The sequence below is a fragment of the Ostrinia furnacalis genome, unplaced genomic scaffold (genome assembly GCF_004193835.3).
Source record: "Ostrinia furnacalis isolate ACB-3 unplaced genomic scaffold, ASM419383v2 OfSCF2378, whole genome shotgun sequence".
In the NCBI taxonomy this organism is placed as follows: domain Eukaryota; kingdom Metazoa; phylum Arthropoda; class Insecta; order Lepidoptera; family Crambidae; genus Ostrinia; species Ostrinia furnacalis.
The window spans coordinates 594,049-619,790 of record NW_021132617.1 but is presented as its reverse complement, the minus strand read 5'-3'; the positions used below and the strand labels follow the sequence as shown (position 1 = coordinate 619,790).

Genomic DNA, 25,742 nt, shown 5'->3' with positions numbered 1-25,742 from the left:
TAGCGGCGCAGTGTAAAATGTCCAAGGATATTTATTTATTAATGGGAATCTTAACAGTTGAGTTAAATGTATTTATTTATTTGTTTATTGCACCATGAGGTTCTTCTGTTTTTACCCGACTGCGCCAGAAGGTTAAATTGACAATTTTCACGCGTTGCTGGCACATCTAGTTCACTGAACTAAGTAGGTACCTAATGTAATTAGCGGTCTTCGTTTTAGCAGTCACCACTCACCAATGCCTACTAATGACTTAAGCCATTAAAAAGGTTGTACTTATTATTGCAACTAGCACTTAGCTGGAGTATTTTAGGCAAAAAAAAATATTTAGGTACTTATCCACTAGAAAAAGGTGTGAAAAAGTAGCAGACAGACGTCTGCTAGTTTTAGTTGCTTTTAGTCTTAGTTGCTTTTGAATTGATAATATTTTATTAGTAGGCAATTGTACCCACTTGGTACTACTAGGTACTACCAAAGGACGTTATTTATTATTCACGAAAGTTGTAGCATTTACAATGTATTTACGATTGTAGGTACCTACCTACTGATGATTGAAAGTGTCGAGGGGTCAGCTATAAATAAAACCATTGCTTTACGTAATAACAAATAATAAACTTTATTCACATCACAATGCAACGATTCTATTATGTGGCCACAAAAAATATCCTAGAAACAATTTCTACAAATTTTCATGGTCTCTAAAAATATAGGTACCTAGTTATGTTAATTATGTAAATGAACGTAACAATTTTATTAAAAACAAAAGGAATCCTATTGCTAACGTTCCTACCACTAGGTACTTACTTTTTCATTTCACTAAACATTTTTCGGTGCTTGTGTAGAAATAGAAACTTCTCATGTTTGTAGAAGCGTTAACAAGTAGGTGTGATCTTTTGATTAAACCATTATTTGCAGGTTATTCCTACTGAACACCCTGTATTTGTTTTAAAATCTCATGATCACTCCCACTAAACACATTTTATAGTTCGATTAATGCTAGTGCCTAAATTTTTAGCTCGTGGTAGAGCTGTTTAATAGAATCACTACTCTAGTGCTCTATAAAATTAAGAATATTATAAATAATTACCTATTTATTACAGACAACTGCCCGTACCTACACCAATTAAGTGCTATTAAGAGCGTTTACGCCGTTTGGCGCAAAAACAGTACTTTTTCAACTCGTTACAATCATTAACCAGTAATACTACAAATATGTTATAGACATAAATAGTTAGGCAATTTCGTCGTCTAAATAGTTAATTGAGAAAATATTGCGATTAGTTTAGTATTTAAGAATTCTATCAAGATAAGTCCACACAGGTTTTGTAAATTTCCACTTTAGCGTCAATTTACAAGCTGAAATTTTTATAAAAATACTGTGAAAACGATTTAAAAAACATTTATATCCTATAGCATAGATCCTTGGGCAAATAGTTATCTGAGAAAATTTTTAGATTTAAGCATTTTACAATAAGAAATCACAAATTAAAAGAACGTGAAAAACCCAAAAATCTAAGTGATTTTTTCACCAATATTTTTCCTTTATTAAAACATAAAAATAGCTTAATATAATAAAACAACATCTTCTTTAAAATATTTACTTTGAAACGATATTTAATTCATTGTTATTGTTTTGCTATAAACATTTGAAAACTATAAAAAAACGCCGCGCGCGAATCATTTCCAATGATGCCCCTTGAAACGCCGCGCTTCGCGTAAACGCTCTTAAGTATTATTTTCAAAAGCTTAGAGCTGCCTGATCGTGTATTCTGAACTAAGTAGTGCTACTTAAGTTACATTTCAATGTCATCACTGCCTATAAGTATTAAAATAAAATGTTTTTCTAATAAAAAGTGTAAATATTCCTTCCAACTACACAATAATAGAAATACATACACATTACCTTTTTAATAGGTTTGAATCACGACTTATATTGTTCTAAAGTTCGATTCAAAAGATGCCGATCACAGGAAATTATATCTATAATTTCTGCAATAATATTCCAGTAATAACCTTATTATTAACAACGTGTGCAAACGTAGGTACGTTTTCAATTAGTAATGCGGTATCTTTCTTTATTCTTCATTGCCCATAAATCTGCTTCTGGGCCTTATTAAATTGATATCATTGAATAAAGCATCTACATTAGTAACGGGTTCTGGGTGCCGAGACACGTCACGCATGCCTCTCCACGTATCAATATCGTTCATGACGGTCATGGTAAAATTCCCGAACGTAGCGTTTGGAAGAGCGCTGTTTTCACCATTTCCCCCGTTGTTCTCTTGATTGAACCGTTCCATGGTTTCTTTTTCTATTCTCTCCAGACGCTCCATTACTTTCGTGGGATCCGCATCTCTTGGCCGTTCGTTAAAATCTATGTCGATGTCGATTCTGAAATTTTTTCGATTGTTAAAGTGAAAGGCTGAGCCAGTTTCAAAAATTTCTTACTGTAACGTATGACTACGAGAGAGTAGCTATTCCCGATACTACTACTACGATACTGTTTTTAATATTCCCACTTAACATTTCTTTAATTTATTAGGAGGTTTAACTTTTTGATCCATTCTGTGTATTCGAAGTTACGAAAACATCATGCATAAAATTAATGGAAGGCTATGTTTCAATTTATCAAACAAAACGCTTATAAAGCTAACCGTCTGTTGCGTAGTCAATAACTTTCTATACAAACATAAGTACGCGACTAGGCCATATTTACCTACCACCACGACTTGTGTTTGTATCAACAGAGAAATATTTGACAAAGATTATGTTCTTAGTTAAAGACAACCAATTATGATCAAATAACCCTGACGAACTAAACAAAAAAAAGTAACAAAACCGGTTGAATAAGAAAGAAGCTCTACCTACGAAGTGAGCAGCTAAGGTTAAATAATTCTGTCACAAAAGGAATACCTACACATTAAGAAAAAAGGTTTTGTTTGAGTTATTATCTACAGAATAAATTTATTGCTAATTCGCTATCAAATACATATATTTTTGATCCCATAACAAAGACTCCATAATTAAAATATTTTTTTTGTCCTACAAGTGAGAGCCTTACCCGGTTTCCTCCCTGAACTTCGCCCAGTCTTCGAGACGAGGTGCCCTTGGTATTTCTGCTGCTAGGGCACGAGTAGCCTCTTCCATCGCCTGTTCGACCATCTCCTTCTCTTCGTCAACTAAAACCAATTAAATAAATGATCTCATTTTATAGTCATAGGCCAATCAAATTAGATTTTTTCGAAGAATTAATTCCCAGCAAGCTGGAAATCGTTTTAATACTCATTTGTAGAGCAGAGAGTTATCTATTATTTCGTCGCTTAGAGTAGGCGCACACCGTTGATTTTTAGTTGGCCGATAGTTGTGCCCGATTTTAAATTGTATGAAGAATCGGCCAAATCGAATCGGCGTAGTGTGCGCACTCCCATACATGCCCATACTGATCAACTGCCCGACTACGACTTTTTTTTAGGTGGTCGAAATGCATTTTGCGCACCGTCACCCAGTCGCGAGGGGCTGCTGGGAGGTGTGTGGGGCCTCGTCCTATTTAGCGGACCCTACCCACTAAACCTATCCACCATAAACCGTGCATCGTGTGTCGAGGAGGAGTGGGAACCCGTATGGTCGACTTCCACTCCCCCTCTACTCTTACAGTTGCTGGCTCCCAAAAGTTATGCACACCACCAGATGGGATTTATTGTACACCACCCACAAAACAAGAAAGCAACAGATACACATGGACTGTACAATATAGGCGGTCTTATCGCTATAAATAAGCGGTCTCTTCCAGACAACCTATGGAGAGGAGGACAGTTGTTTAAAATAAGTTCTTATGTTAAAAAACGGTAAAAAGACAGAGTGAAAGTGTATCAATAAAAAATGAATGCACCTATCTTTAAACGATTAACGCATTATAATGAGAAATGCCTTACAACCTTTTGAGAGAAATCTTGTTTCGCAATAGGCCGCATGCGTGTCACCAGACAATACGTTTACAAGTTGACACATTACGTTTGCGAAGAAATCTTATAAATTCCAACGTTTGTAAGTAGGTACCTATCTCACCATTATGATGATGTAACTGATGTTTAAACAATCTTTTTGATTGATTTAAGTGGGTTATAAGACGTCGCATACGACATACTTAGTACACCCGTTTAACAAGCAACTAAATTATAAGTAAGTAGGTACCTTATAATAAGATAAATACAATTCAGAGAACATAAGAAGAATGACAGTGTGCCAATCAATATGTTTTGGCAGCCAATATGTTGGCATGATTTGACTTTATATGGAATCAAACCTAGAACTTGTCGCTTCTGAATTTATGCTATTCTCACTACGCTATCGGACCATCTTAAAGTTAAAACAAGGAAAACGAAAGTTAACGTTTTTAATCAACTCGTTCCTTATAGTTCCTTTTAGTAAAACACGTTTGGTTTTCCAAAACCAATAATACGTTCGTTCGTGACGTAACTACCCTTTCACCGGGCCATAATAAAGGAGTTAAACAAAATACATTGCATCTGCTTATTAATAATTAACTTACCGCAATTCTTCCGGGCAGTTACGGGACGTCGCAAAGCTCGGGTCAGATTACCGCACACGGGCTCGTGAGAAGTCAGCTTGCTGCCACTACAGCGCCACTCCTCGTCTTCCAATTAAAACTCAAGTGTCAGTGTTCGGTTTTTTTGTAGCTTAAGTTGATATGTACTTTATTTTTCAATAGCAAAAAGGCACATAACATATTATAAGCGTTATCAAATAGCCAGATAATTTGCATTACATCCTCAACACCAGGTTCCCAAAAGTCTAGCAGAAGCTAAAGTAAACGGACATTCATTTAATAATTTTGAGATAGATCCACATAACAGGGATGGAACTAAGTAAATCGAAATTAAAATGCGTTATTTTTAAATGACAGGTAATCCTCTAACAGCTTAGTACCTATTGTTTACCTACCCATCAAAGAGTTTAGTATCTGCAGTCTGGTCGGAGCGTCTATATTGGGTCGCTCGTGAGCAGTACGTGGCCTCGGTGGTAGGGCAGGGCGCACTGGTCGTAAGCCCGCACTCTCAGTAGTCGCCGGTCGTCGATGTCGGCGAATGGTGGGCAACACTTCGTCCTCAATACCTTCGCCGGTCTTTTCCTGTGAAGTATTCGTCATAATATTTAGTAAAAGACCACGGATATAATCATGAATAAAAAGCACTGATGAAGAAGCACATAACACAAATCACCTCAGGAAATTGTGATGATGGGCCTGGCTCCGGTTCAGAAGTAGGGACTTCTAGGGATGGTTTTAGTTCTGCCATCTCTACATCACTTGCTTCAGAATCTGAGCTAGACATCGGCCCAAAAATACCTTCTGTATCGTCTGTTTAGGAAATACATTACGCTTAATTTAATAGACTTATCAAGTTGATATTATCTTATAAATAAAAAGACGATTTTCAAACACTTACATTCAATATCTAGGTGCAATGGATGATCATCCAAATAGACAAGCATGGGTAGGGAGGCCGCAATCCGTGACCTGTATTGAGGCAAATCTGCTGCCGGAGAGCCTTTCAAAGTTAACCGACGCAATGAACCGCAAACGCCAAGAGTCCAGATTCGACTGGTGTCTGGGACAGGATTGCTGGAACCCCAATTGCAAGTCGTTGAATTCATTTTATACCAAATCTTTTTCGGGTAGAACCGTTTTAAAGACTAATACATACTCAGATAAATTGAGTGTATGTAACTTCTGCAATGCCGCCAATGGTTGTAGGTCTTGAAGACGGTTTCCAGACGCATGAAACTCGCGCAAAGCACCTAACCCCCACACTCCATCCAAGCTGGTCAGGCCACATCGATTTACGCTCAAAATCTACAACATTTTTAATACGCTTGATTAATCCTAAACTGCAATCAATAACTCTTGGCAGTTTATTCAAGCCATACACAGTATGTGGCGAATTATTTTATTGGCGTGATGATTTTTAACGATGATAAAGGTAGATTAGCCAGATCATAAACTCAAAAAAATTAATAGACGTAAACGTTACTTTTAAATGCACTAAGCCAATCCCAAGATCACGTAAAGATGTAAGAGCGCTGCCATCCAGAGTCAGCGAGCGAAGTCTAGGAGCGAGCACGTGTAATCTCCTCAAGCCGACTCGTTCAGCCACTACCCGCAATTTTGCTTCTCTAATGCGTAGCACGTCCTCGTCAGTGGCCACACCACTACACTGTTTCTGAATACATTTAAAATTATCATTAAATTATGTAGCTATCTATTCTACCGTGGCTATAATTATTCCAAAACATGAAAAAAGTAGTAAATTAAAAAGTTTTCGTGAAGTTATACTAACGCTGAGTTAACGCTTTCGCTTTTCTAGGCTAGAATTTTTTTTTCAGGAAACTAATTAAAGGTAGATGAGATTACTAAACCGCAAAACTTTCACCAACCACATAGGTAAAAGAGAAACTCACGAGTAATTCGATCAACGTCAGTTCCCTAGGAATCACTATTCGTCGATAGCCAGGAAGACGTCGCTCAAGTTCGTCTTGGCCTGGTGGTTGTTCAGGCTCCGGAGGAGGCATCGCCAATGCTCTGTTGAAAATCATTTCAAATTGTATGAATATAAGTAAAATGGTCATTTGGCCTTTTCGTAAGAATATTTGTTTAAAAAAAAAGTATACTAATACGTGCGTGCAAGTACCTCGCACGTACCTCTACGTACAAACCTGAATAAAGGAGTGGCGCGTATAATTTGGGGCTCAGGCGAACTAGCGCTAGATATTTCAGAGGGTGATGGCGAGGCTGCAATGCTAGGAGTTTGAGGAGCACTGCCAAGCTCCACACATGGTGCTTCAAAAGCAGGCATTTTAAATTGCAGCTGTAATAAAACATTCATAAACTGAACTTTATTATTTGGGTTGCTAATTAAGTACTTATAGCGTAAGTGTTTTACCATTAACTTACCTACTTCACTGTTTGTAACTTTTCAAGTGAATAATAAATTATAAACAATAATTAATGTAAAGTAAGAAAACATTGGCTTGCATTATTTGTAGACAATTTTGACATTTTGTTTGTTTATTCCGGCCATTTTGGTAACCATTAGCAACATTACTTTTCTTCTTGGCGGGCTGCCTTTTACGTTGGCGGGAAAGTTCCAAAATACTGGACTGTCCTGTCGATGACATTGACAGTGGGGCGCCACCGTCAATACCGGATCGCTGGTTCAGATTTTTGCCATGTTGGAAACCATATAGTTGAACGATGGTAGCGCCCCCCTGTCATTGAGTTTGGCGGGACAGTTCAGCGTGGGTCATCTATAGTCAGTTATACGTCAGAAATCTCATGCTTTTTAATTCCGTTGTTTGGCCGAATATGTGAAATAATGGTGGATTATTAAACATTATATGTATTTATGTGAACGTACCGTGCAATATGAGTGTAGGTAAATGAAACAAAACAGTGCAACCCATAAGTTTTCAAATTCTCCTCAGTAAAGCGCCACATCTTTATTAAATTCAAGGAGTTCGGGAAGTGGTACCATCTATCATCCTTCACCTTCAATAGGTACATCATTTAAATAAGTTTAGGGACATTATAAAATTTAAAAAAAAATAAAACTAAAGATTTGGCTGTATGGCGTAATGCCCTTGCTTTTTCGTGAAAAAAATCACACTGTGACATGTGACAATGACATTAGTGAAATGTCAATATTTCCCGCCATCGTCGATTGGGAAAAAATATTTTCGGTTTTATTTTTTGGTGAATAATCTGAATTATTTCAATAAAATGGGAATTGTAACCCTTAATGAAAATACTCCTAAACAGCATGAAGAATACCAGTATCTTGATATTGTTCGTAAAATTATCGAAACAGGTAATAAACTTAGATTAATAAAACGTAATAAACCATTTCGTACTGTTGCTTATCGTATCGTTAAGAATATTTTCATTTAATAATAATTTATTGTCCTATTATTTCCAGGAGACAAACGAGTGGATAGAACTGGAGTAGGCACTCTATCCATTTTCGGAACGATGCAAAGATATTCACTGACCAACAACATTTTGCCACTTTTAACAACTAAAAGAGTATTTTTAAAAGCAGTCATTCACGAGCTGTTGTGGATGATTTCTGGTTCTACTGATGCAAAAGCTCTTGCTGAAAAAGGTGTACACATATGGGATGCTAACGGATCCCGAGATTTCCTTGACAATCTAGGCTTTACCAGCAGAGAAGAAGGTAAGAATCATCTACTTTACTGTATATTATTCACTAACTTACCTGTAGTTGGATATTGTTGTAATGCTCTACTCATTTCTATTTCTAGGTGATTTAGGACCAGTTTATGGATTCCAATGGAGACACAGTGGGGCTCAGTATATAGATGCCGAAACTGATTACTCTGGACAAGGGATAGATCAACTTAAAAACATTATAGAGACACTAAAGTAATGTCATTTGTTATTTTTTATTTTTCCACTAAAATTTACCTTTACGATCTGATAATGTTATTGACTTTATTTGTAGAAAGAACCCTGCAGACAGACGAATGTTGATGTGTGCATGGAACCCATCTGACTTGAGAAAGATGGCATTGCCTCCGTGCCATTGCCTGGCTCAGTTTCATGTGGCAAGTGGCAAACTGTCCTGTCTACTCTACCAAAGAAGTGCTGACATGGGCCTTGGAGTACCATTCAACATTGCAAGCTATGCACTACTCACACATATGATTGCTCACATTACAAACTTACAGGTAAGATACTTTAAAAAAATAAGAATCATTTTTTTATATTTTTACATTTACATTACATTACAAATTAAATTTTTGTTAAATTCTTTCAGGCTGGAGAGTTTGTACACACCATGGGTGACACACATGTTTATTTGAACCATATCACACCTCTCACCACACAGTTGACCAGGGAACCAAGGCCCTTTCCCACTTTAAAGTTTGCCCGCAAGGTGGAATCTATTGACAACTTTAAATTTGAAGATTTTATTGTAGAGGGATATAATCCCCATCCAAAAATTGACATGGAAATGGCAGTATAAGTTAAGGATTTGACATGGAAATGGTTAAGGATTTCATTTGATAAGTATTAATATTCCATCAACATTCATAAAGGATGGTCAACATAATCATAATGGGTCATCAGGGAAAAACCTATTAGAAAAAGAAAAACTCTAAAAAAACTTTCTTTGCAACCATTTTATTTTAACTTTACATGCTTATATGAAATAACCCCAAATGGCAATTCAATATTAAAAATAAAGTACAATTAATTAATTAATGTTACAATGATAAAAATCCATTTTCATCATCACATATCTTTTGTAAAACTTCAACAATACCCAACAAATTCATATTTTCATCTTACAGCTACAATCAACTTTTAGAGCTATGTATATTAATGAGTTTTTGTACATTAATTCTTTAGTACAATTTAGTCTTGCTTCAAAATGTATTGTATGCTTAAGTATTTAGCAGATTTTAAGTAGAGACTACACTTAATGTCCCAAACGAAATAAATAACATAGTGTACCTAAATTTAATATACCTAAAATCTATTTAACTTTTGTGTACTGTTAACTGTAAAAGACTGGTTTACTTTAGACATTAAACCATATTTGGGTATTCTACAGTATTGCTTTGTGATGTTGTGAGCATTTAAGAATAATAAATTACAACCTTATTGAATATTATTTTATTACTGATTTGTGAGCACCCTGATAAGTGATAACCAAATCTAAATTAAGAGTTGGTTATACATATACATAATACCCAAAGATTTGTCTTCCAAAATAGCACAATTTTCGTTATGAAAATAGGCTTTTCAATGTAATTTGATAATATTCACATGCTTAAAACCTTAAAAAATAATTTCATTTGACAATAAATAACGAAAATTAAGCAAGAAAATTGAATTAAGTTCAAAGAGATAACATATATTTGGGCTCACAAGTTGTGAGTCACAACTTTCATGTAAAAGAAGAAATGAACCTGTGTGACAATGAGGAAAGGCTGGTAAGATAAAGATTTTTTAATGATGTATTTGCATTATCATCCCATTTATGCTATAAATGTATTAAAAAATAAAATTGTTGTTATAAATATAAAAATCCTTTAAGACATTTGTGAAATTATTGCTTAAAAATACAATGTTATTATTATTACATGATTTCGAAAATATAGGGAGGTGTAATAATTTTAAGTAAGTAAAGAAAAGGTAGGGAAAACAATAATTTTTTTGTGGTGCACTGTGGTGTTTTCTCCCCTGAATAAATCATATTTTACCAAAATGTCAACACATTTGATCATCTGGTGGCATCTGAAACAATTGATAATATATTTAAAATAGTTTAGTATATTAGATGTAGGTACTTTCCAAGATTATGAAATAAATAAGTCATTCAAGAAATGATACTACATCACATTTATAGGCAATGCGAATACAGTTCCCCCGCCTTATTCACTTATCTTTGGGTCCAAAAGGATTAAATATTTTAATAGGATAATGAAATAGTTTTCTACTACATACTACAATACAAAGTGAATAAATGGGAAATTAAATTTTGGATGTGATTGGTATTGCGCAATAAAAAATTATACTACAGCAACACCTACAACTTATCAATGTACCTTGTAACATACCAATAAGTAAGATTTACCTGAGTAGCTGAATCTTCTTGTCTACTGCTAGGGACGGGTAGAGCAGCCAGTTGTTCAACTAAGGCCATAGTCATTTCTGACTCAACAGTAATTTCCACCCACAATGTATCTGTAATGTGTAATAATAAAAATAATGTTATTACCATATCCTGTCATCACAGAGCAAATTTACTGGCTCAGAACAAAGTTGTTATCTGGCCTATTTTATGATTGGTATTGTTGTAAAGTTAAACTTATTGGAATATTGTGATTACCAACTAACCTCCTATTTGGTCACCTTTATCAGTGACTAAATGAAAATAACCTCTATGGGTTCCAGGTGAACTTGGAGCTACTAGTTTCATGGTCACAGTTGTTGAATGTCCTGGAGGGAGTGGAGGCACAAACTGAGGCGTAGCAGCCAGGGGCTCCCCGCCTGCCTGTATTAGTCTGCAGCTACCTGGCCATGCCTCAGTCCCAGTGTTGGCAATGCTCCAATTCTGTTCAAAACTAATAATCATTTTATTAGTTTTAATATCTATACAACTATGTAATAAAAAGTAGACGGTTTCTAAAAAGTAATAGTCTTTATTACCATGATCCAGGACCAACTGCAGCATCATGATTTTGAGCAGCTTTCAAAGACATTGATGGAAGTTTCGGAGGTAAAGTGTAATCTAAATAACAACCTATTGCAGCTTGCAAGTTCCTGAAAATATAGATTGTAAGTTACAACAAATAACACATCAAAATCTAACTTGAACAGATTCATTTCTAATTAGAACTACCTACGTTTAAGGTTTTATTATCTTTTTGTGACATACTAAATGTATACTTACCAATTGCTCATATCCAAGAAAAAACTAGCCGTATTATAACTGAGACTGGGACCTAGAAGCCTTTGCATTTGGCTTATTAATTCATCTCTATCAGTTGTATTCATACAACTAAATTGCAAGAGTAAATTTTGGTCGATCTCGCCGGGGATTGACGAGCCATCGATATCCATAATTAATGTTAGTAAAATATATTATATTTAATTTAATATCACAAAGCACTTTGTATCTTCTTCACCACTTCATAGATTACTGACATGCCCTTTGTTTACGTTCGTCAGCTGACTTTGATCACAGTGTATTAAGTTAATAAAGATGTTGAACTTTTAAACAATTAGTTTATAACCTTGTTCTAAAGATGAGTAATCCTCGTAATATATCGTTAAATACATGGAAATAATAATAATGGGTTCGTCAGACATTAGCAAAATAGAGCAACTTTTCTGTCACGCATGTCATTGCATGTGTCATCTGTCAGTCAGTCAGCAAGGCATGGGGGCGTTTGGCCGAAAATATAAATAATTTGTTAGTAATTGTTAGCAAAATGGCGATCGCCATAGCAACCGCCGAAAACTTTAGCATGCTTTCGGCGAAGACACGTTAGTACTTCAAAAGTGACATTTTTCTTATACATTTTTTAGCAGTTTCACTTTACCGCTAAAAGGACGTCATTTTTTTCGTCATTGACTTCACTAGTGCTAATAATGCTGTTTTCGGCCAAACGACCCCACTGATAAAACATAAACCGCGAAAGTCAAGAAAAGAAAAAGAAAGTTTTATATTTTGTTATTGGCAACATTGACTGGCAAATGGACAAAATTCTAGGCCAAAACCAAAACTAATTAAAAAAAACATTTTGCAAGTGTCAATGTCAACAACTGTCAAATAATCTAACCTCTTCGTAATTCGGTTGGGGGAAGTTTAAAATACTTTTCAATAGGATTACTTACATGAATTATTAAAATAAGTACTAAGGATCATGGAAGATAAACAGAAAAAGCTCCACAGCTGTCCTCACAATGGTTGTACAGCTTCATTTACTAGGCCATATAGATTAACTGACCATATGTATTCAGCTCACACCAATGTTGTAAGTATTTAGTTAATAATGTTTGAGCATCTTTCCAAATAATAAAATAAGCTAAAAATGACACAATAAGCTACGTACTTTTCAGCAGTTTACATGATAAAGTTTTATTGTTTGATATTTTTTCTGTTCATTGTTTCAGAAAGCTTATGCTTGTAAAGAAGAAGGATGTGGTAAATCTTATTCCAATAAAAGCCACTTAATCAGACATATTAACAGTGTACATAAAAAAGTGGCAAATGATGTAATCTACAGGTACATACACAAATAGTTCTGGATGAGAATATATTAGGAACAATATACTCCATAAGTTGTCTAATAGTCTTGAAGAATCCTGTTCGAGAACCAGTTTAAAAACATGTTTTATGAGATAGATTTAGTGTTTATTTATCATATTCATCTTCATCATCATCATCATTTCAGCCATAGGATATCCACTGCTGGACATAGGCCTCCCCCAATGATTTCCGCAATGGCCGGTTCGTGGCGGCCTGCACCTTCCTGCTACCTTCGTGGTCGGACGTCCTACACTGCACTTTCCAATTTCAATTTATCATATTATTGGTCAAGTAATGTAACTTTTATTCAAAAACCTTTTGCAGTTGCCCAACTTGTATGAAAAGCTATGTGAACAGACAGAATTTGAAAAGACACATAAAAATTCACCAAACATCTGGAACATCTTATTCATGTGATTTTTGCAGAGCAGTTTTTAAAAGGAAAACACAATTGAAAGCCCATTTGTATCAACATACTGGTATAAAGTCTTTTAGGTAAGAAATTGTCCTGCACTCCTTAGATGTTTATTTTGGCTGGGTTGCACCATCTTTTAACTTCAAAAATCTGTCAAACTCCATATAAAAACACCAGTTATTGTTAAAGTTAGGTGGTGCAACTCAGCCTGATTATGGCAGTGAAGTCATGTTAACCAACCACCAAAGTTTAATCATTTAATGAAATATTTTTTCTAGTTGTGAGTTTTGCCCAAAAGATTTTGTAACTTATTATGAGAAGAAAAGGCATCTAAGACATCACAAAAAATATGGATGCAGTCACTGTGAACTGGTATTTGAAGTCTGGTCCAAGTACCAGAAACACTTAAAAACAGAACATTATCCTAAAGGTAATTGAAATATTTATGTGTATGTCATGTAACTTAGAAAATATTTAGTTACATGACATACAAAACATGATGTTGTTTAATTTCAGAGTACATTTGTAATGAATGTAACAGGAGCTTTAAAAAGAGATGTCATATAGTGCGGCATATTAAAATACACGATGTAAAGCAAGTTGTGTACTTTTGCTCATATGAAAATTGTCACAGGTAAAAGATTAGTTTATTCCAAATTGCAATTTTTCATTGTTTTAAAAAATTATGTCAGCATAATAAGACATTCATAAATATGTAATATACACCATAAAATATTGTTACATTCTGGCTTTGCCACCAATCTTGAACGCCTGCAATATTATGCAATGCAATATTACCAGTTATCTACCATTTGCATTGGGAGTGTTTATGAGATGCAAATGATGCTTTAACTTGCTATTTTATTAATGTTTTTGCTCATAACAACATTTATTTAACTTGCCATTAACTGTTTGATCTAGCTCAGAACAACATGAACTTTGAAACCAAAGCTATTTTTACATTCATTACTGCTTGTTTTTAATTTTTAGATAATATTATTATCACAATTTTAGTTTTTTGTCTGTTGCAGATCCTATACCAGTAATAACAACCTGAAAGCCCACATCCTGACAAATCATTTTAAAATAAAATTTGAATGCTATTTATGCAAAGCTCAACTCTCGTCGAAGGTACATTTTTTTTAATACAAAATAGCCATCTATTATAAGTACCTACCTAAATTGTGGGAAAATGAACCTGACACCAAAAAAATATATTTGCAAAGATAATGTTTATCAGTCTCAATGAGACCTCAACAAATATTAGCTGAGGTTTCATAATTATTTACTTATGCTGAATTTTGCCCTTTCTTGTTTGAAATATAATAAATGATTAATAATCAGTTCAGCAGGTTTGCCTAGCTAGCAACATAGATAATAATATTAATTAAACTTACTTTAATTTTTCTTTGCAGGCTGTTTTGGACAAACATATAAAGGCCCATGTTCAGTGCCAAGAAATAAGCAGAAAAGGGAAGAAATCTATTGAGCGCAAAAAGAGGAAAGATTTAGGCAGTGTAAAAGGGTGTACTGCTATGAAACTAGCTGGCATTAATATTTGTGAAAGTGGTGTAAACATCGCAACTGATGTAACTGTCAACTAGTTAAAATCAAAAAAAATAATTTATTAAACTGCTACTATTTTTGTATGTTTTAGAATGAGTCAAAATAATGATCTCAAGGTTGAGAAGTGTTGTCTTTACTGTAAGACTTATTCAGTTGTTGGTTTTTTTCAATAAAAAAATCTAATTAAATTTAAAACTTGTTTATCTGCCTGTATTACAAGTAACTATAGTTTTAGTCTGTTTTAGCTAAGGTTTTGGCGCCAATGTAGATTGAGGAAGGTCACTATCACAAGCTAGTGGCACAACTGGTGAGCGCTCAAGCGGTAGGAGGACTATCGCATTTGCCGATTTGCTCTGAATGGCGCCACTGTTGAGTATGGTCATGTCAATCGCCAGTGCTGCCAAGAGTCAAGTATAAAAACGATAGCCTCATTGCGTACCGACCTAGACCTTGAGTCACTTTCTGCTATAGATCGTTTCATCCACGAAGACGCGCCCCACCATTATTCCGCGGAATATTTGAGTGTTATCGTATCGGTACACGCCAAATTTTATTATCAATGAGTGCACGCGCACACTACAATATTGCTCGGATTGCTTGTACCAAAAACTCCCCGCACCCCGCGCTCCCCTCGATCAAAAATTGGTGGGGCGCGTCTTTGTGGATGAAACGATCCATACAACAACTAATATTTTGGTTGGATCTTAAGACTAAGGGAGGGAAGAACGAAATTATAAGTCGGAAATGTTACATCTCATAGTTTATTAATATTTTATTAGACCCTTTACCAAATTATTATAAAGTAAATAAATAAACTACATACTCGGTAATAAGTACCATTCCTTTATAAGTATAGACCGTCCGAGACGATACATTTTCAACTGCAAATAAACTCCTAAATACAAGCTGAACAGACAATATTCCAAACATTCTTCTATACATAAATGTATTCTAATATTTTCTAATTTTGTGTATAATTTATTGATATAATTTATATGTGACAATATTCAATTGGACACATCTAAAATATGAGACATAATTTCCAAAAACATGAATACATCACAATTTCTTTATATGTAACATTCATCTAAGGCACAATCTGCTAAAATTGATATAATAAATCACTATCACTCAATTTATTCCAAACTGGTTCTGCGTAAATAGTATCTCTTTAAAAATTAGTAAAATGATATTATTTGTTTAATAATGATTTAACATAATAAATGTAACAGTAAAATATCAACGACACTCAACCCGCTTATACAAATAATTGCTTTCAACCATGTTAATTTATCTATCTTACATAATATTACATACATAACAACTTATAACGAAATTAAAATGTTGGTAAGCTGTGATTTGGTATTAAGGTGAGGATTGCTACACTAACACATTCGTTTCAACACTAGTGGATGCATCTGAGGATAACTTATCAATTTCAAATTGATAATACATTTTATATAAAATAGATAATTTATTGACAACAATGGAAATGGAATACAATATAGAAAGAAATCCTACGAGGGATATAATTTGAATACTGTTTTTTTTCCTATACTTTGACAACATAATTTTAACACTGCACTAAAACAACATTCAAATACTTAAGTTTTTCAAGTTATATTTAACCACACAAAAAATATCTATTTACTTTGAATTGCAACAATCAACAATATTTTCTCTGTATTACAAACGAATCAAGCAAGACAATAATAATTATGTAAATATACTTAAATTGTTATTGAACATTAGGCTCACTCGCCGTTTGCTCACTTGATCAACTTATAATACAGACTACGATTTATATAAGATAAATAAATAATCTTTAAACCTCTGCAATCTGTAAACATTTTTATACTTAGATCTGATCTTAATAATTATATCTAAAATCTATAAAATATATTACTCTATTAAATATTAAAGGCAATTTATCATTAGATATGGACGGATTAAGTAAAGGCGCCCAATGGGGTTACCAATTAATTATATTAATAGCTCTTAACATAACTTATCTTAGTTACATTGCGGCGGCTGCGGTAGAAATTAATATGTATAAATAAATATCAGAGTTATACATAACCAACAACGAAACAGCACAATATATAAGAATCTCTTTAATAAATACGTGTTGCATGTTTCAGGTAACTCACTAGGGCCACGTACGCGCCGCCGCCCGCTAACTCTAGTACCGTCGTAACAACAAAACAAAACAAAACTTCGTTGGTAAACAAATTCAGTTCCATCTACGTCGTCCTCGTAAACTTAACAGGCAAGACCACAACCGATATTAAGTACTTAACACCTAAAGGAATGTAAATCTCAGGTTATCTACGTTAAAAGAAAATGGAACGGATTAACCAATTCAATAGGTACAAGGAATGTAGTAAGTGACTATAATAATTAATATTAAATAAGCCTAATTTCTAATTTTATATTAGGTCAGTGGACTAACGCATTACAGTAGTATTCTGTAAATGCATTATACTTCCATGTTATGATATGATTTTTGTACATCAATTAATAAGTATGTATAGATAAAAATCGTTCACCATTCGGTTGAGCACTTCTTTTTACATAGTGTAAAATGAGAGTAAGTAATATTAAGTGTTGAAGTATGAAATTGCCGTTTTGTATGGAGAATTTAACGAATATCTATTGTCCCATAACAAACATTTTTTCAGGAACACAAGTCTCAGTAAAGTTTGTGGATAAATTGAGACTTTCAACTATAGGATACACAAAGGTACGGAAACGGACGCCACTTATGACGAGCTGTGTTTGTAGATTTATTTCTTTTAGTGAAAAAAATAAATGAAAATTAGTTCCTAACATAAAGTTTAAAATAACAAAAGAATAATAGACATAGACAAAGAAATTGTTTGTATACTAATGAATATTGAAAAAAAAATCGTCAATTTCATACATTAACCCTTTTATAGATTGTTAACGGCAGACTACTAAAATGAAACCGTAAATAAAGGCTTCGTTTTACCTGACACCAGTGAAAATGTAATCAAGGAGTATTGCGACTGCATCTCAGACAATAAAACACAGTACACAACGGTCGATTTGACGTTATGTCGCGGTAACAATGCCTGAACGTGGAGTGTCATTTCAGTAATCTGGCGCGAGTAACGTTAAGAGATCTAATTAGTTCCACCACTCGATAAGCCCCAGACATCGTCTGTGCTGCAACATTATGCAATAAACAATAGTCGTGTACAGTCGTACAGGCACCACGGTCAGCACTCGCGTCTTTCTGCAGAAGAGAACTTGCGCAGTATGGGTCCCGGTACTATTATGCTTTGTGCGCGACTAACTCCTCCCATACTTGAGCTATATTGAGCAAGTATACCTTCGTCAGGCAATCCTTTCACCAAAGTAAACTACTACAAAACTCATCTTCGAACAGAAAGAGCCCAATATCATCCACCAAAATCGATAACAAAACGTATTAAGTACATCGTGAAATTAAATAACGTAATAAAAACAATGCATATTTTAGAAATAAAGTGATTAAGTATAACAAAAAATAAATTTATATTGTACATTAAGTATTAGTCGTGGACTTGCATCACATGCAAAAAGAAAATATAAATAAAAAAAACGGAATGTAGAATTTTAAATTCCTGTCTGTACACAATCACAATAATTAAACAATCACGGAAATATAGGCTATGCCTTTCAATAACATCTTGTCAACAGCGAAATGTAAAAATATATTAATTTGTACAATCTAAACATTTGTAAAATTCACTATCGCACCAAAAATATTCTAAAATTTAGTTTTTTTTTCAATCACGGTAATATACAGTTTAGTACTGTAAAATGAAATAATAAATAAAATCTAACCGTAATGGGTAATTTAAAGTATGTAGTCACTTCTTCCCCTCCAAAGACATAATTAATTCTTACATTAGCAAAATGCATACGTCTCAATTGGAATGTATTTTAATTTCCGAGTTAGCAAGTCTTCAGCTTTTTTTAAATACAAATCGCACCGCTGCGATGCGTGCGAGCCGCACGCCCAACGGACGCGCCGATAATTCGTATCGATCAACTAAAACCAATCGCGAGACAATTCGAAAATTCGAAATTATCTCGGCTCGTATTAATTTATTAAGTACTAAAATATCCGTACAAATATCCTCGCTCATTTAACTATTAAGAATAACCTCTAAAATATACCTCGACGTAATTTGCACTTTAAACGAAACAGCTTCGGGGGGTCAGCGTTCGAAGCACTTCGGCCCGCCGCGGCCGAGGGTCGGCCGAGGGTCAGCCGAGGGGGAGGGCGGAGGGGGGCGGGCGGGAGCGGAGAGAAAGCGGCTCGCTCGGCGCGGGTCAGCGGTCCAGCGGCCCCCCCGCGAACAGTCATTGGTGGCTCTTGCTCAGCAGGTGGGAGTTGAACTCGTAAACGTTGCAGCACTGCTCGCCGCAGATGTTGCACTTCCACGGGTTGGAGTCGCAGTGGCAGCCCTTGTGCAGGAAGTAGAGGGTGGAGTCGGGGAACGTGATGGCGCAGAAGGCGCACACCAGCGGCCCGGCCGGCAGCGCCGCCTCGCCCATCGTCGACGTCGTCACGCCGCCCTCCGACGGAGACGCGCGGGACGCCTGCGCAACCAATCACAACAACCCTCTCAATCAGGCGAAGTTATGAGAAGAAGTGATGACATTTATCGACGATAGCAGCCCGACGCGAAGTACCGTATTTGTGTCAAGCCCCAGAAGGGGGAGAATTGACTATGAGAAGGGACATGGATCAGATAAATTTGTAAAGCCTGGTCCGTGAGCACGTAGAATCCCGTCCAATGACCCCAAGCTACCCATCCCTATCGCTCGCGCGTAATTATGTTGCTGTCGCGACTGTGCGACGGGCACCCGCAGTGAGTGTGCGAGGGAGTTTAGGGAGTCAAGCAAAGCGCCCGGGGAAAAGAGTCCAGAGCAAGTACCCGCGCGCTCTCCCAAGATTCGGTTCGTACGCCGTGAGGCAGGAAAAACCATGGGTGGTGACTGGTGGTGGGTTAACCATCTCAACATCTGCTCGAGCGCCGATCACAACACTAATTACCTGCTCAAGCTCTGAGTCTGCCCTCCGGGTGACTTTCCTAACTTACTCTGACAAACTCTCATAAAACGTCCCAAAAGACAGCTTGGGCTGTAGATGTCCTTAATTTACTTACTTAATACACCAGCATTACGACAACATGGACTAAACCCATCGAAAGTTCGTTTCATACTAGACTAGAGTAAGGACAAAACTTCACCATTGATTAAGACGATGGTGTAAAGTCACCAGTAGCGCTAACATGTGCGAAATGTATAAACTGGATAGTACAGTCAGCGTCAAATAGTTCGTGACAGTGACACCCAAGTGGCTACAAAGTCGGCAACCCTTATTCCAATTGACAAACACATGTTACGAACTTTTTGGCTACTTTGTTTGTCACAAACTATTGACACTAAGCCCAGAACAGACGGTGAAACGCAACTGCAACGAAACTGCAACTGCTAGTTACTTTTGAGTTGCATCTAAGTTTCTGCCATTGCGTCTGTTGAGAGACCACACACGACGCGACCAGTTTGAAACTTTCAGTTTCAGTCTCATTCATAAGAATCATCAGAAACTTGCAGTTTCGTTGCAGTAGCGTTTCACCGTCTGTTCTGGGGCTAACTGTACATAATTGAAAAAAAAAATTAAAACAAGACGCTAGTCACACTTGAAAATATCGATAGATTTACCCAATGACTCCGTAGCACAGTTTAGTTCAGCGGTTTTAACAGTAGCTCAGCAAGCGAAAGGTCGTGGTCAAATTCCTATCAAATTAAAAAGGATAATAAAATATAGTTTAAATAAACTCACGTTGGATCCGCGCGCGCGCCCCCTGGCTGAGATGCGTCGGCGCAGGTCCTCGCGCAGCAGGCTCTTGAGCGGCGACACCTTGATGAGCGACGACGACACGCCGCGCTTGTCGCCGTTGGCCTCGCCGTCGCCGCCGCCAGTGCCCGACTCCTCTTGGGCGTTCGGCTCCTGGAAACGTAGCCGAAAAATTTAAAAAGAAGCCACGATACCACATGCATAAATTATGCTACACATCTGTCTCCTTTTCAACTTTGACTGTACAACCTAGCTTTAGAAACTTTAAAGGCCAATGTATAACCCACTTAATTTTAAGCTGCATGTGTCAAACAAGGCTGTATGTTTCTTTAAGGGCTGATTTTTCAATCGTCAGATAACTTTTAACTGAAGAATAAATTGACACATTGACAGTTTCAGTATGGGAAATATGTCAAAATGACAAGTTTATTCTTCAGATAAAAGATATCTGACGTTTGAAAAATCAGCCCTTATAAAGATAAATAAATAAGTAAATAAAAAGATAGCCAAACGGTGAAAGGGTCGGACTGTCGGGCACGTAACAAAACTTCAACGACGACAAAACACTGAGTTGCGATCCTATCGAGTAATCGTTCTATCAAAATTACCCTTGTGAATACGGATTTAGAACTGTTTTTCAATGGGACGACTTCTGAACGTCAGCGACATCTTGACTGTCGAAAGGCCACTGGTCGACTCGAGATCAGAGGAACGCGGGTTTGAATCCCACCGCCGCTCGACTATTGTGGTAAGCCCACTTGTTTCGCCACAGCGAGCTGCTCTGAGCTGTCTGCATCTAGTTGATTGGTGGTGTCAACACGTCTATTGTCTCAGTGCCGATAAATTTAAGATTATTATTTTTTGTTTATTGAGCAAGAAAATTGATCGGCAATTTTCGCTTTTTTGTCAGAAGTGCTATAGAACGCCACAGCGAGCGGCTCTGGGCCTAATATGTGGCTTAATACATTCCTAACTAGGTCACGCATCGGTCCACTGAGTGGGAGGCCTACCGCCTACCCACTCTGTTTCTTTCAGTTTGTGGTTGTCTTTCTTTCCCAATGGTTTGTTTGTTTTGCGAAAGATGTGGCCTCTCCATAGCCACATGGTGTAGGTACTTGAATTGTATTTAATTAGTATTTATGTATCTCATTGTTTTTAAATAAAATTTAAGTGCCTATAGATAAATAAGTAGACTTCTCATTAAACGTAAACACTGATAAGACAGTCGATGTATTTATAAGGGTATTTCCAATTTTTTTTTGCGCCTATCTGTATTTTTAGTCCCAAACTACATAAGAAATCTGTAGGTATTTCCAATATGAGATATTCCAAAAATTACATTTTGTATGTTTAATATCACATGATCACAATATCAAATTAAGGGTTCATAGATTTATGTCCCATCTCTTGCTCCCTTTTAGTTATAAGAAAATGATTTTAAAGAAAAAGATAAAAAGAAGAACTTACCTGTTTTATTGGTATAAGTGTGATGGACGGAGTTATGTTGGTCGGAAGTCCGGCGGAGAGCGAGCTACTGGCAATAGCGCTGTCACCCGACTGCGGAGAGCTAGGGCCCTCACCGTTCATGCGAGAATCTGGAGGAAAAAAAGACAACTGCATTAAAATATTGTTTAGATGACGAATACATAAAGACGAAAACGCCACCGCGATGTAGCACACTGACAGCGCCATCTCTTGGTATGCGGGAAACGTTCGCACTCAATCTGTGCACCGATCGGAAGANGTTAAAGGTTAAACAAATTCCTCGATCCTATTTTGATAAGACAATATCTGCTCTCGAATCAGGTTGGAGTGATAATGATGTGTTTATGTTATTATAATTTTTTTATTAGCACTCACCCGAATTATTTAAGTGGTTGGACTGTCCAGGTGAGAATGTCTCATTGTTATCGGCCATAGATATCTCAACATGAGGCGTTAAGTAGTGCATGGGTGGCGTCGCATTGTCCACGGATCGGGCCCCGTTGCTGTCGCCACTGTCGGAGTAAGCGGCGGCTACGGATACTGAGAGCCCTGAGCTTAAAGCGCCCAGCGCGTTCATCGCTGCAGGGTCCATGGTGCCATCGGCGTATGCGGCATTCGCGATGCCAGCAGCCAAGAGGGAAACAGAGTTATTGCCGGGACCTGGGTTATCCAGATCTATACCGTGTCTGTAAAATCGAAAAACAGCTCGGTTATCACTACAGAATGTTCATTTCAATTTATTTTAGCATTGCAGACTGTTATCTCAGTTTTAAAAGCGAATTATTCTTATTAGGAAACTATGTTTGACCTCCAAATTGACTGTCTGTTTTCAAATGAATATGCAATTAGCTCAAGTACATATTTAAAACAGCATTAACTTTAAAATTCTTAAACGGATCTTGAACAGATCTCACCTGTTGAAGAAATGAACTCTGAGGCTTTTCATGGTAGGAGCGCGGTAGCTGCAGAGGGGGCAAGTTTTGACGAGATCGTGTTGTCCGACGTGTTCGTTTTGAAAGTGTGCTCGCATTGCGATCTGGCGTTGGAAACCCCGATTGCATATCGGGCAATGGTAAGGCAAGCTCTTGGTGTGTGTTGTGAAATGTTCTGCTAGGTGGTCTTTCCTGAAGAACCTCTTCTGACAGACCCTGCATTCGTAAGGCTTGACGCCGGTGTGTCGCATTTTGTGGCGACGCATGTTCGCGCCGTTTGAGAACTTCATGTTGCACACGTCGCATTCGAACAGCTTTCTGTGTGGCCGCGCGTCGGCGTTCTGTGCGCCCGCCACATTGTTATTGTCCGGCGAACACTGAGCCATGTGTGTGGTTAAGGCACGACTACTTAATGTACTAAAACTATTGCATGTGGTACATTTTAACAATGTACCACCCCTCTTCGGAGTTTCTTTACCGCTAGCTGTTGTCGCCTGAAATTAAGGTGTTCCTGGTTATCTCATTCAACCTACTCATTTTGAAGAACAGTTTTCAAGTATACAATTCAAAATAACATCTTAATCAGTGGTTCTTAACCTTTAACTCATGAGGGACCATTTTACCAAATTTCTGTCTAGTCAGGGACCACCTCAATCGGTCAAAACCAGTTTGACTGCAATAATCAGTTAAAATTGGTTTTGACCAAGGTGTGCAAGTGCACTTCATGGACCACTTGGAATGCCTCCAGGGACACCAGTGGTCCGCCGACCACCGGTTAAGAACCACTGATCTTAATAATAACCCTGAGTATGTGTAAAAAAAATATTGAGTAATAATAATTATTACATTATTTTTAATGCAACTGCACAAACAACAGGCAATTAGGTAATATGAAATTATGATTATTCAAGCAACAATTTATGAAATTCTGTTATTCTAGTTCGTAACAAGTGACTTTGAAAAGCCATTAGAAAATAATAATCACTAATATTATTAAATTGTCATTCAAATGTTGATAGCTAATTGATTTAGCAATAATCGTGGAACTTTAATTAATGAGCTCATACCAACTTGTTATGCATAAAAAGATTACTCAGATAATAAAATGTTTATTAATAACAAACATTATACTGATCAAAATATGAAGTAGGTTACAAATTATGAAAAACATCAATAACTTTATGCAATTAGTTGGTTCGCAAAAATATAAATTTTGGACTTTTAAATTATTATTACATTGCTAGCAAACTATAACTTATCTAATATAACTGTGAAATAGGTAATTAGTTTTAATATTCACTAACTACAGTATTAGTATTTTGTCAACACTAACACCACTAAGTCATTTTTATACTTTGTAACATGATGTTTTGTACATTGAATTATAATCTGATTACACAAATGAATACAAAAATGAATTAGGTAAGCCTATGCCTCTAATAACATCTCTTTTCTGCAGTAAGGTCAAAAGTGTATTGGTATGCAGGATTAAATCAAATAAAAATAAGCAATCTTTGATAATATTTACCGGTTCATTTTTGACTACTGGCAGATTTGGCGACACGGTGCCAGAGTCGGCCTCTGTTTCCCCTTTTGATGACATCACATTACCAGGTCGCGCTCTTTCTGATCATCACTCTCCCGCCTCTAAATAACACGAAAACAAAACACTAATACATAAAACGATACTACAACTCAACCTAAATGTAACGTATACAGAGGATATACATGTCCATCAGCCATGTAATAATCACTTAACTATTAGGTACTCTGCGGAATGGCGAGTTGACCCATTTACGAAAACATACAAATTATCGACTTGCGATACACTATTTTTAATCGTTATCTATAAATAACAGATGCTTAACCTACCTCGCACAAATCATACACTACGTTTTATGAAAAACACAAATAAATTACAAACTCACGTTAGCTTGATACGTCGACAGCCAGAACAGCGGTATTTTAGGGAGAGATCGCTATGTGGCCTAATTCAATGCTAAACTCGATGCACAAAATACGTGTTACGCGTCTAACTGTAAATGCACAAAATTAAGAATACCGGGTTCCGTTTGTCTTGTTTGAGGTTTTAATTGTAGAATCACATGGTAATAGAACTAAATAATCGATTTTACAAAAATTATGAACTTTTGACCAAACCCATTTTGATAAAAACCACACACCTGTGAAGATTTTTTTCTAGATAATATTTTTTTCCTAGCAACACACAACTGCAAATTCGTCACATTACTTACATTTTTCATCTCTGTCACACTTGCTGGAAAATCATAAATCTATCTCAGGAAGTGTTCGGATACGTGACCAAAAACAATAAAATGACTATAACGCAGTGTTGTATCAGCTGTTTACTGCTATTCACGACTATTCAAAGGATTTTCTTCTTATTTTAGTAAATTAGGAATTCCCAAATCATTTTGGAAGTGAGATCGATTCACCTTTTGTTCTTTGCGCCATGAACGGAAAAATTCTTGGGAATATTCCGGCCTAGACAAGTGGCAGAACGTGACAGTTGTAATTTCGAAAAGGCACAGGCCCCTGCGCCCCGATATTGCGCTAATTTGTAATGTTTCCAATTCATTCGCGTTTCA

The 25,742-nt window shown here is 36.3% G+C and overlaps 5 protein-coding genes across 7 annotated transcripts; 2 read left to right on the top strand and 3 right to left on the bottom strand.

The window, feature by feature from the left end:
- Positions 1-1,724: 1,724 nt before the first annotated feature.
- LOC114355286 (uncharacterized) lies at positions 1,725-7,047 on the bottom strand. 2 transcript variants are annotated; one of them, XM_028308053.1, is made up of 11 exons: positions 6,968-7,047; positions 6,730-6,881; positions 6,475-6,595; positions 6,048-6,236; positions 5,721-5,869; positions 5,463-5,638; positions 5,238-5,374; positions 4,960-5,146; positions 4,547-4,651; positions 3,059-3,176; positions 1,725-2,388 (listed from the first exon to the last, which is right to left on the bottom strand). In XM_028308053.1, exons 2-11 carry the CDS (start codon positions 6,867-6,869, stop codon positions 2,073-2,075), a joined length of 1,638 nt encoding a protein of 545 aa, XP_028163854.1. In that variant the 5' UTR covers positions 6,870-6,881; positions 6,968-7,047; the 3' UTR covers positions 1,725-2,072. The 2 variants fall into 2 exon arrangements, with proteins under 2 accessions (XP_028163854.1, XP_028163853.1); XM_028308052.1 differs by having other exon boundaries at positions 6,972-7,047.
- A 660-nt stretch (positions 7,048-7,707) lies between these two features.
- Positions 7,708-10,127, top strand: Tyms (thymidylate synthase). Its single transcript, XM_028308068.1, has 5 exons — positions 7,708-7,880; positions 7,989-8,246; positions 8,335-8,455; positions 8,535-8,760; positions 8,850-10,127. The coding sequence occupies exons 1-5, from the start codon at positions 7,793-7,795 to the stop codon at positions 9,057-9,059; spliced, it is 903 nt and encodes a 300-aa protein (XP_028163869.1). The 5' UTR covers positions 7,708-7,792; the 3' UTR covers positions 9,060-10,127.
- On the bottom strand, positions 9,969-11,957 carry LOC114355292 (uncharacterized protein C6orf106 homolog). The gene is made up of 5 exons (XM_028308069.1): positions 11,496-11,957; positions 11,252-11,365; positions 10,940-11,166; positions 10,677-10,786; positions 9,969-10,336 (listed from the first exon to the last, which is right to left on the bottom strand). Exons 1-5 carry the CDS (start codon positions 11,663-11,665, stop codon positions 10,310-10,312), a joined length of 648 nt encoding a protein of 215 aa, XP_028163870.1. The 5' UTR covers positions 11,666-11,957; the 3' UTR covers positions 9,969-10,309.
- A 407-nt stretch (positions 11,958-12,364) lies between these two features.
- On the top strand, positions 12,365-16,164 carry LOC114355266 (transcription factor IIIA). The gene is made up of 7 exons (XM_028308015.1): positions 12,365-12,582; positions 12,722-12,834; positions 13,182-13,352; positions 13,551-13,702; positions 13,789-13,906; positions 14,304-14,403; positions 14,688-16,164. Exons 1-7 carry the CDS (start codon positions 12,472-12,474, stop codon positions 14,874-14,876), a joined length of 954 nt encoding a protein of 317 aa, XP_028163816.1. The 5' UTR covers positions 12,365-12,471; the 3' UTR covers positions 14,877-16,164.
- Positions 15,815-25,331, bottom strand: LOC114355261 (DNA-binding protein Ikaros). Of its 2 annotated transcripts, none has more exons than XM_028308000.1 (7): positions 25,062-25,285; positions 24,662-24,780; positions 23,116-23,627; positions 22,577-22,887; positions 22,184-22,311; positions 20,702-20,869; positions 15,815-19,452 (listed from the first exon to the last, which is right to left on the bottom strand). In XM_028308000.1, the coding sequence occupies exons 2-7, from the start codon at positions 24,734-24,736 to the stop codon at positions 19,213-19,215; spliced, it is 1,434 nt and encodes a 477-aa protein (XP_028163801.1). In that variant the 5' UTR covers positions 24,737-24,780; positions 25,062-25,285; the 3' UTR covers positions 15,815-19,212. The 2 variants fall into 2 exon arrangements, with proteins under 2 accessions (XP_028163801.1, XP_028163802.1); XM_028308001.1 differs by having other exon boundaries at positions 19,213-19,452; positions 25,006-25,331.
- Between the last annotated feature and the right edge of the window lie 411 nt (positions 25,332-25,742).

Excerpts from the sequence above, each read along its gene's own strand:
- LOC114355286 (XM_028308053.1), bottom strand. The coding sequence starts at position 6,869 with ATGCCTGCTTTTGAAGCACCATGTGTGGAGCTTGGCAGTGCTCCTCAA. Across the intron at positions 5,375-5,462 it reads ATTGCACCTAGATATTGAAT|ACGATACAGAAGGTATTTTT; the intron begins GTAAGTGTTTGA and ends TTTCCTAAACAG. Across the intron at positions 2,389-3,058 it reads AAGTTCAGGGAGGAAACCGG|AATCGACATCGACATAGATT; the intron begins GTAAGGCTCTCA and ends AAAAAATTTCAG.
- Tyms (XM_028308068.1), top strand. The coding sequence starts at position 7,793 with ATGGGAATTGTAACCCTTAATGAAAATACTCCTAAACAGCATGAAGAA. Across the intron at positions 8,456-8,534 it reads AACATTATAGAGACACTAAA|AAAGAACCCTGCAGACAGAC; the intron begins GTAATGTCATTT and ends CTTTATTTGTAG. Across the intron at positions 8,761-8,849 it reads CTCACATTACAAACTTACAG|GCTGGAGAGTTTGTACACAC; the intron begins GTAAGATACTTT and ends AAATTCTTTCAG.
- LOC114355292 (XM_028308069.1), bottom strand. The coding sequence starts at position 11,665 with ATGGATATCGATGGCTCGTCAATCCCCGGCGAGATCGACCAAAATTTA. Across the intron at positions 11,366-11,495 it reads TTCTTGGATATGAGCAATTG|GAACTTGCAAGCTGCAATAG; the intron begins GTAAGTATACAT and ends CTATATTTTCAG. Across the intron at positions 10,337-10,676 it reads AAGAAGATTCAGCTACTCAG|ATGCCACCAGATGATCAAAT; the intron begins GTAAATCTTACT and ends CAATTGTTTCAG.
- LOC114355266 (XM_028308015.1), top strand. The coding sequence starts at position 12,472 with ATGGAAGATAAACAGAAAAAGCTCCACAGCTGTCCTCACAATGGTTGT. Across the intron at positions 12,583-12,721 it reads ATTCAGCTCACACCAATGTT|AAAGCTTATGCTTGTAAAGA; the intron begins GTAAGTATTTAG and ends TCATTGTTTCAG. Across the intron at positions 12,835-13,181 it reads GCAAATGATGTAATCTACAG|TTGCCCAACTTGTATGAAAA; the intron begins GTACATACACAA and ends AACCTTTTGCAG.
- LOC114355261 (XM_028308001.1), bottom strand. The coding sequence starts at position 24,736 with ATGTCATCAAAAGGGGAAACAGAGGCCGACTCTGGCACCGTGTCGCCA. Across the intron at positions 22,312-22,576 it reads CAACCACTTAAATAATTCGG|ATTCTCGCATGAACGGTGAG; the intron begins GTGAGTGCTAAT and ends TTTTTCCTCCAG. Across the intron at positions 19,453-20,701 it reads GGCGCGCGCGCGGATCCAAC|GCGTCCCGCGCGTCTCCGTC; the intron begins GTGAGTTTATTT and ends TTGGTTGCGCAG.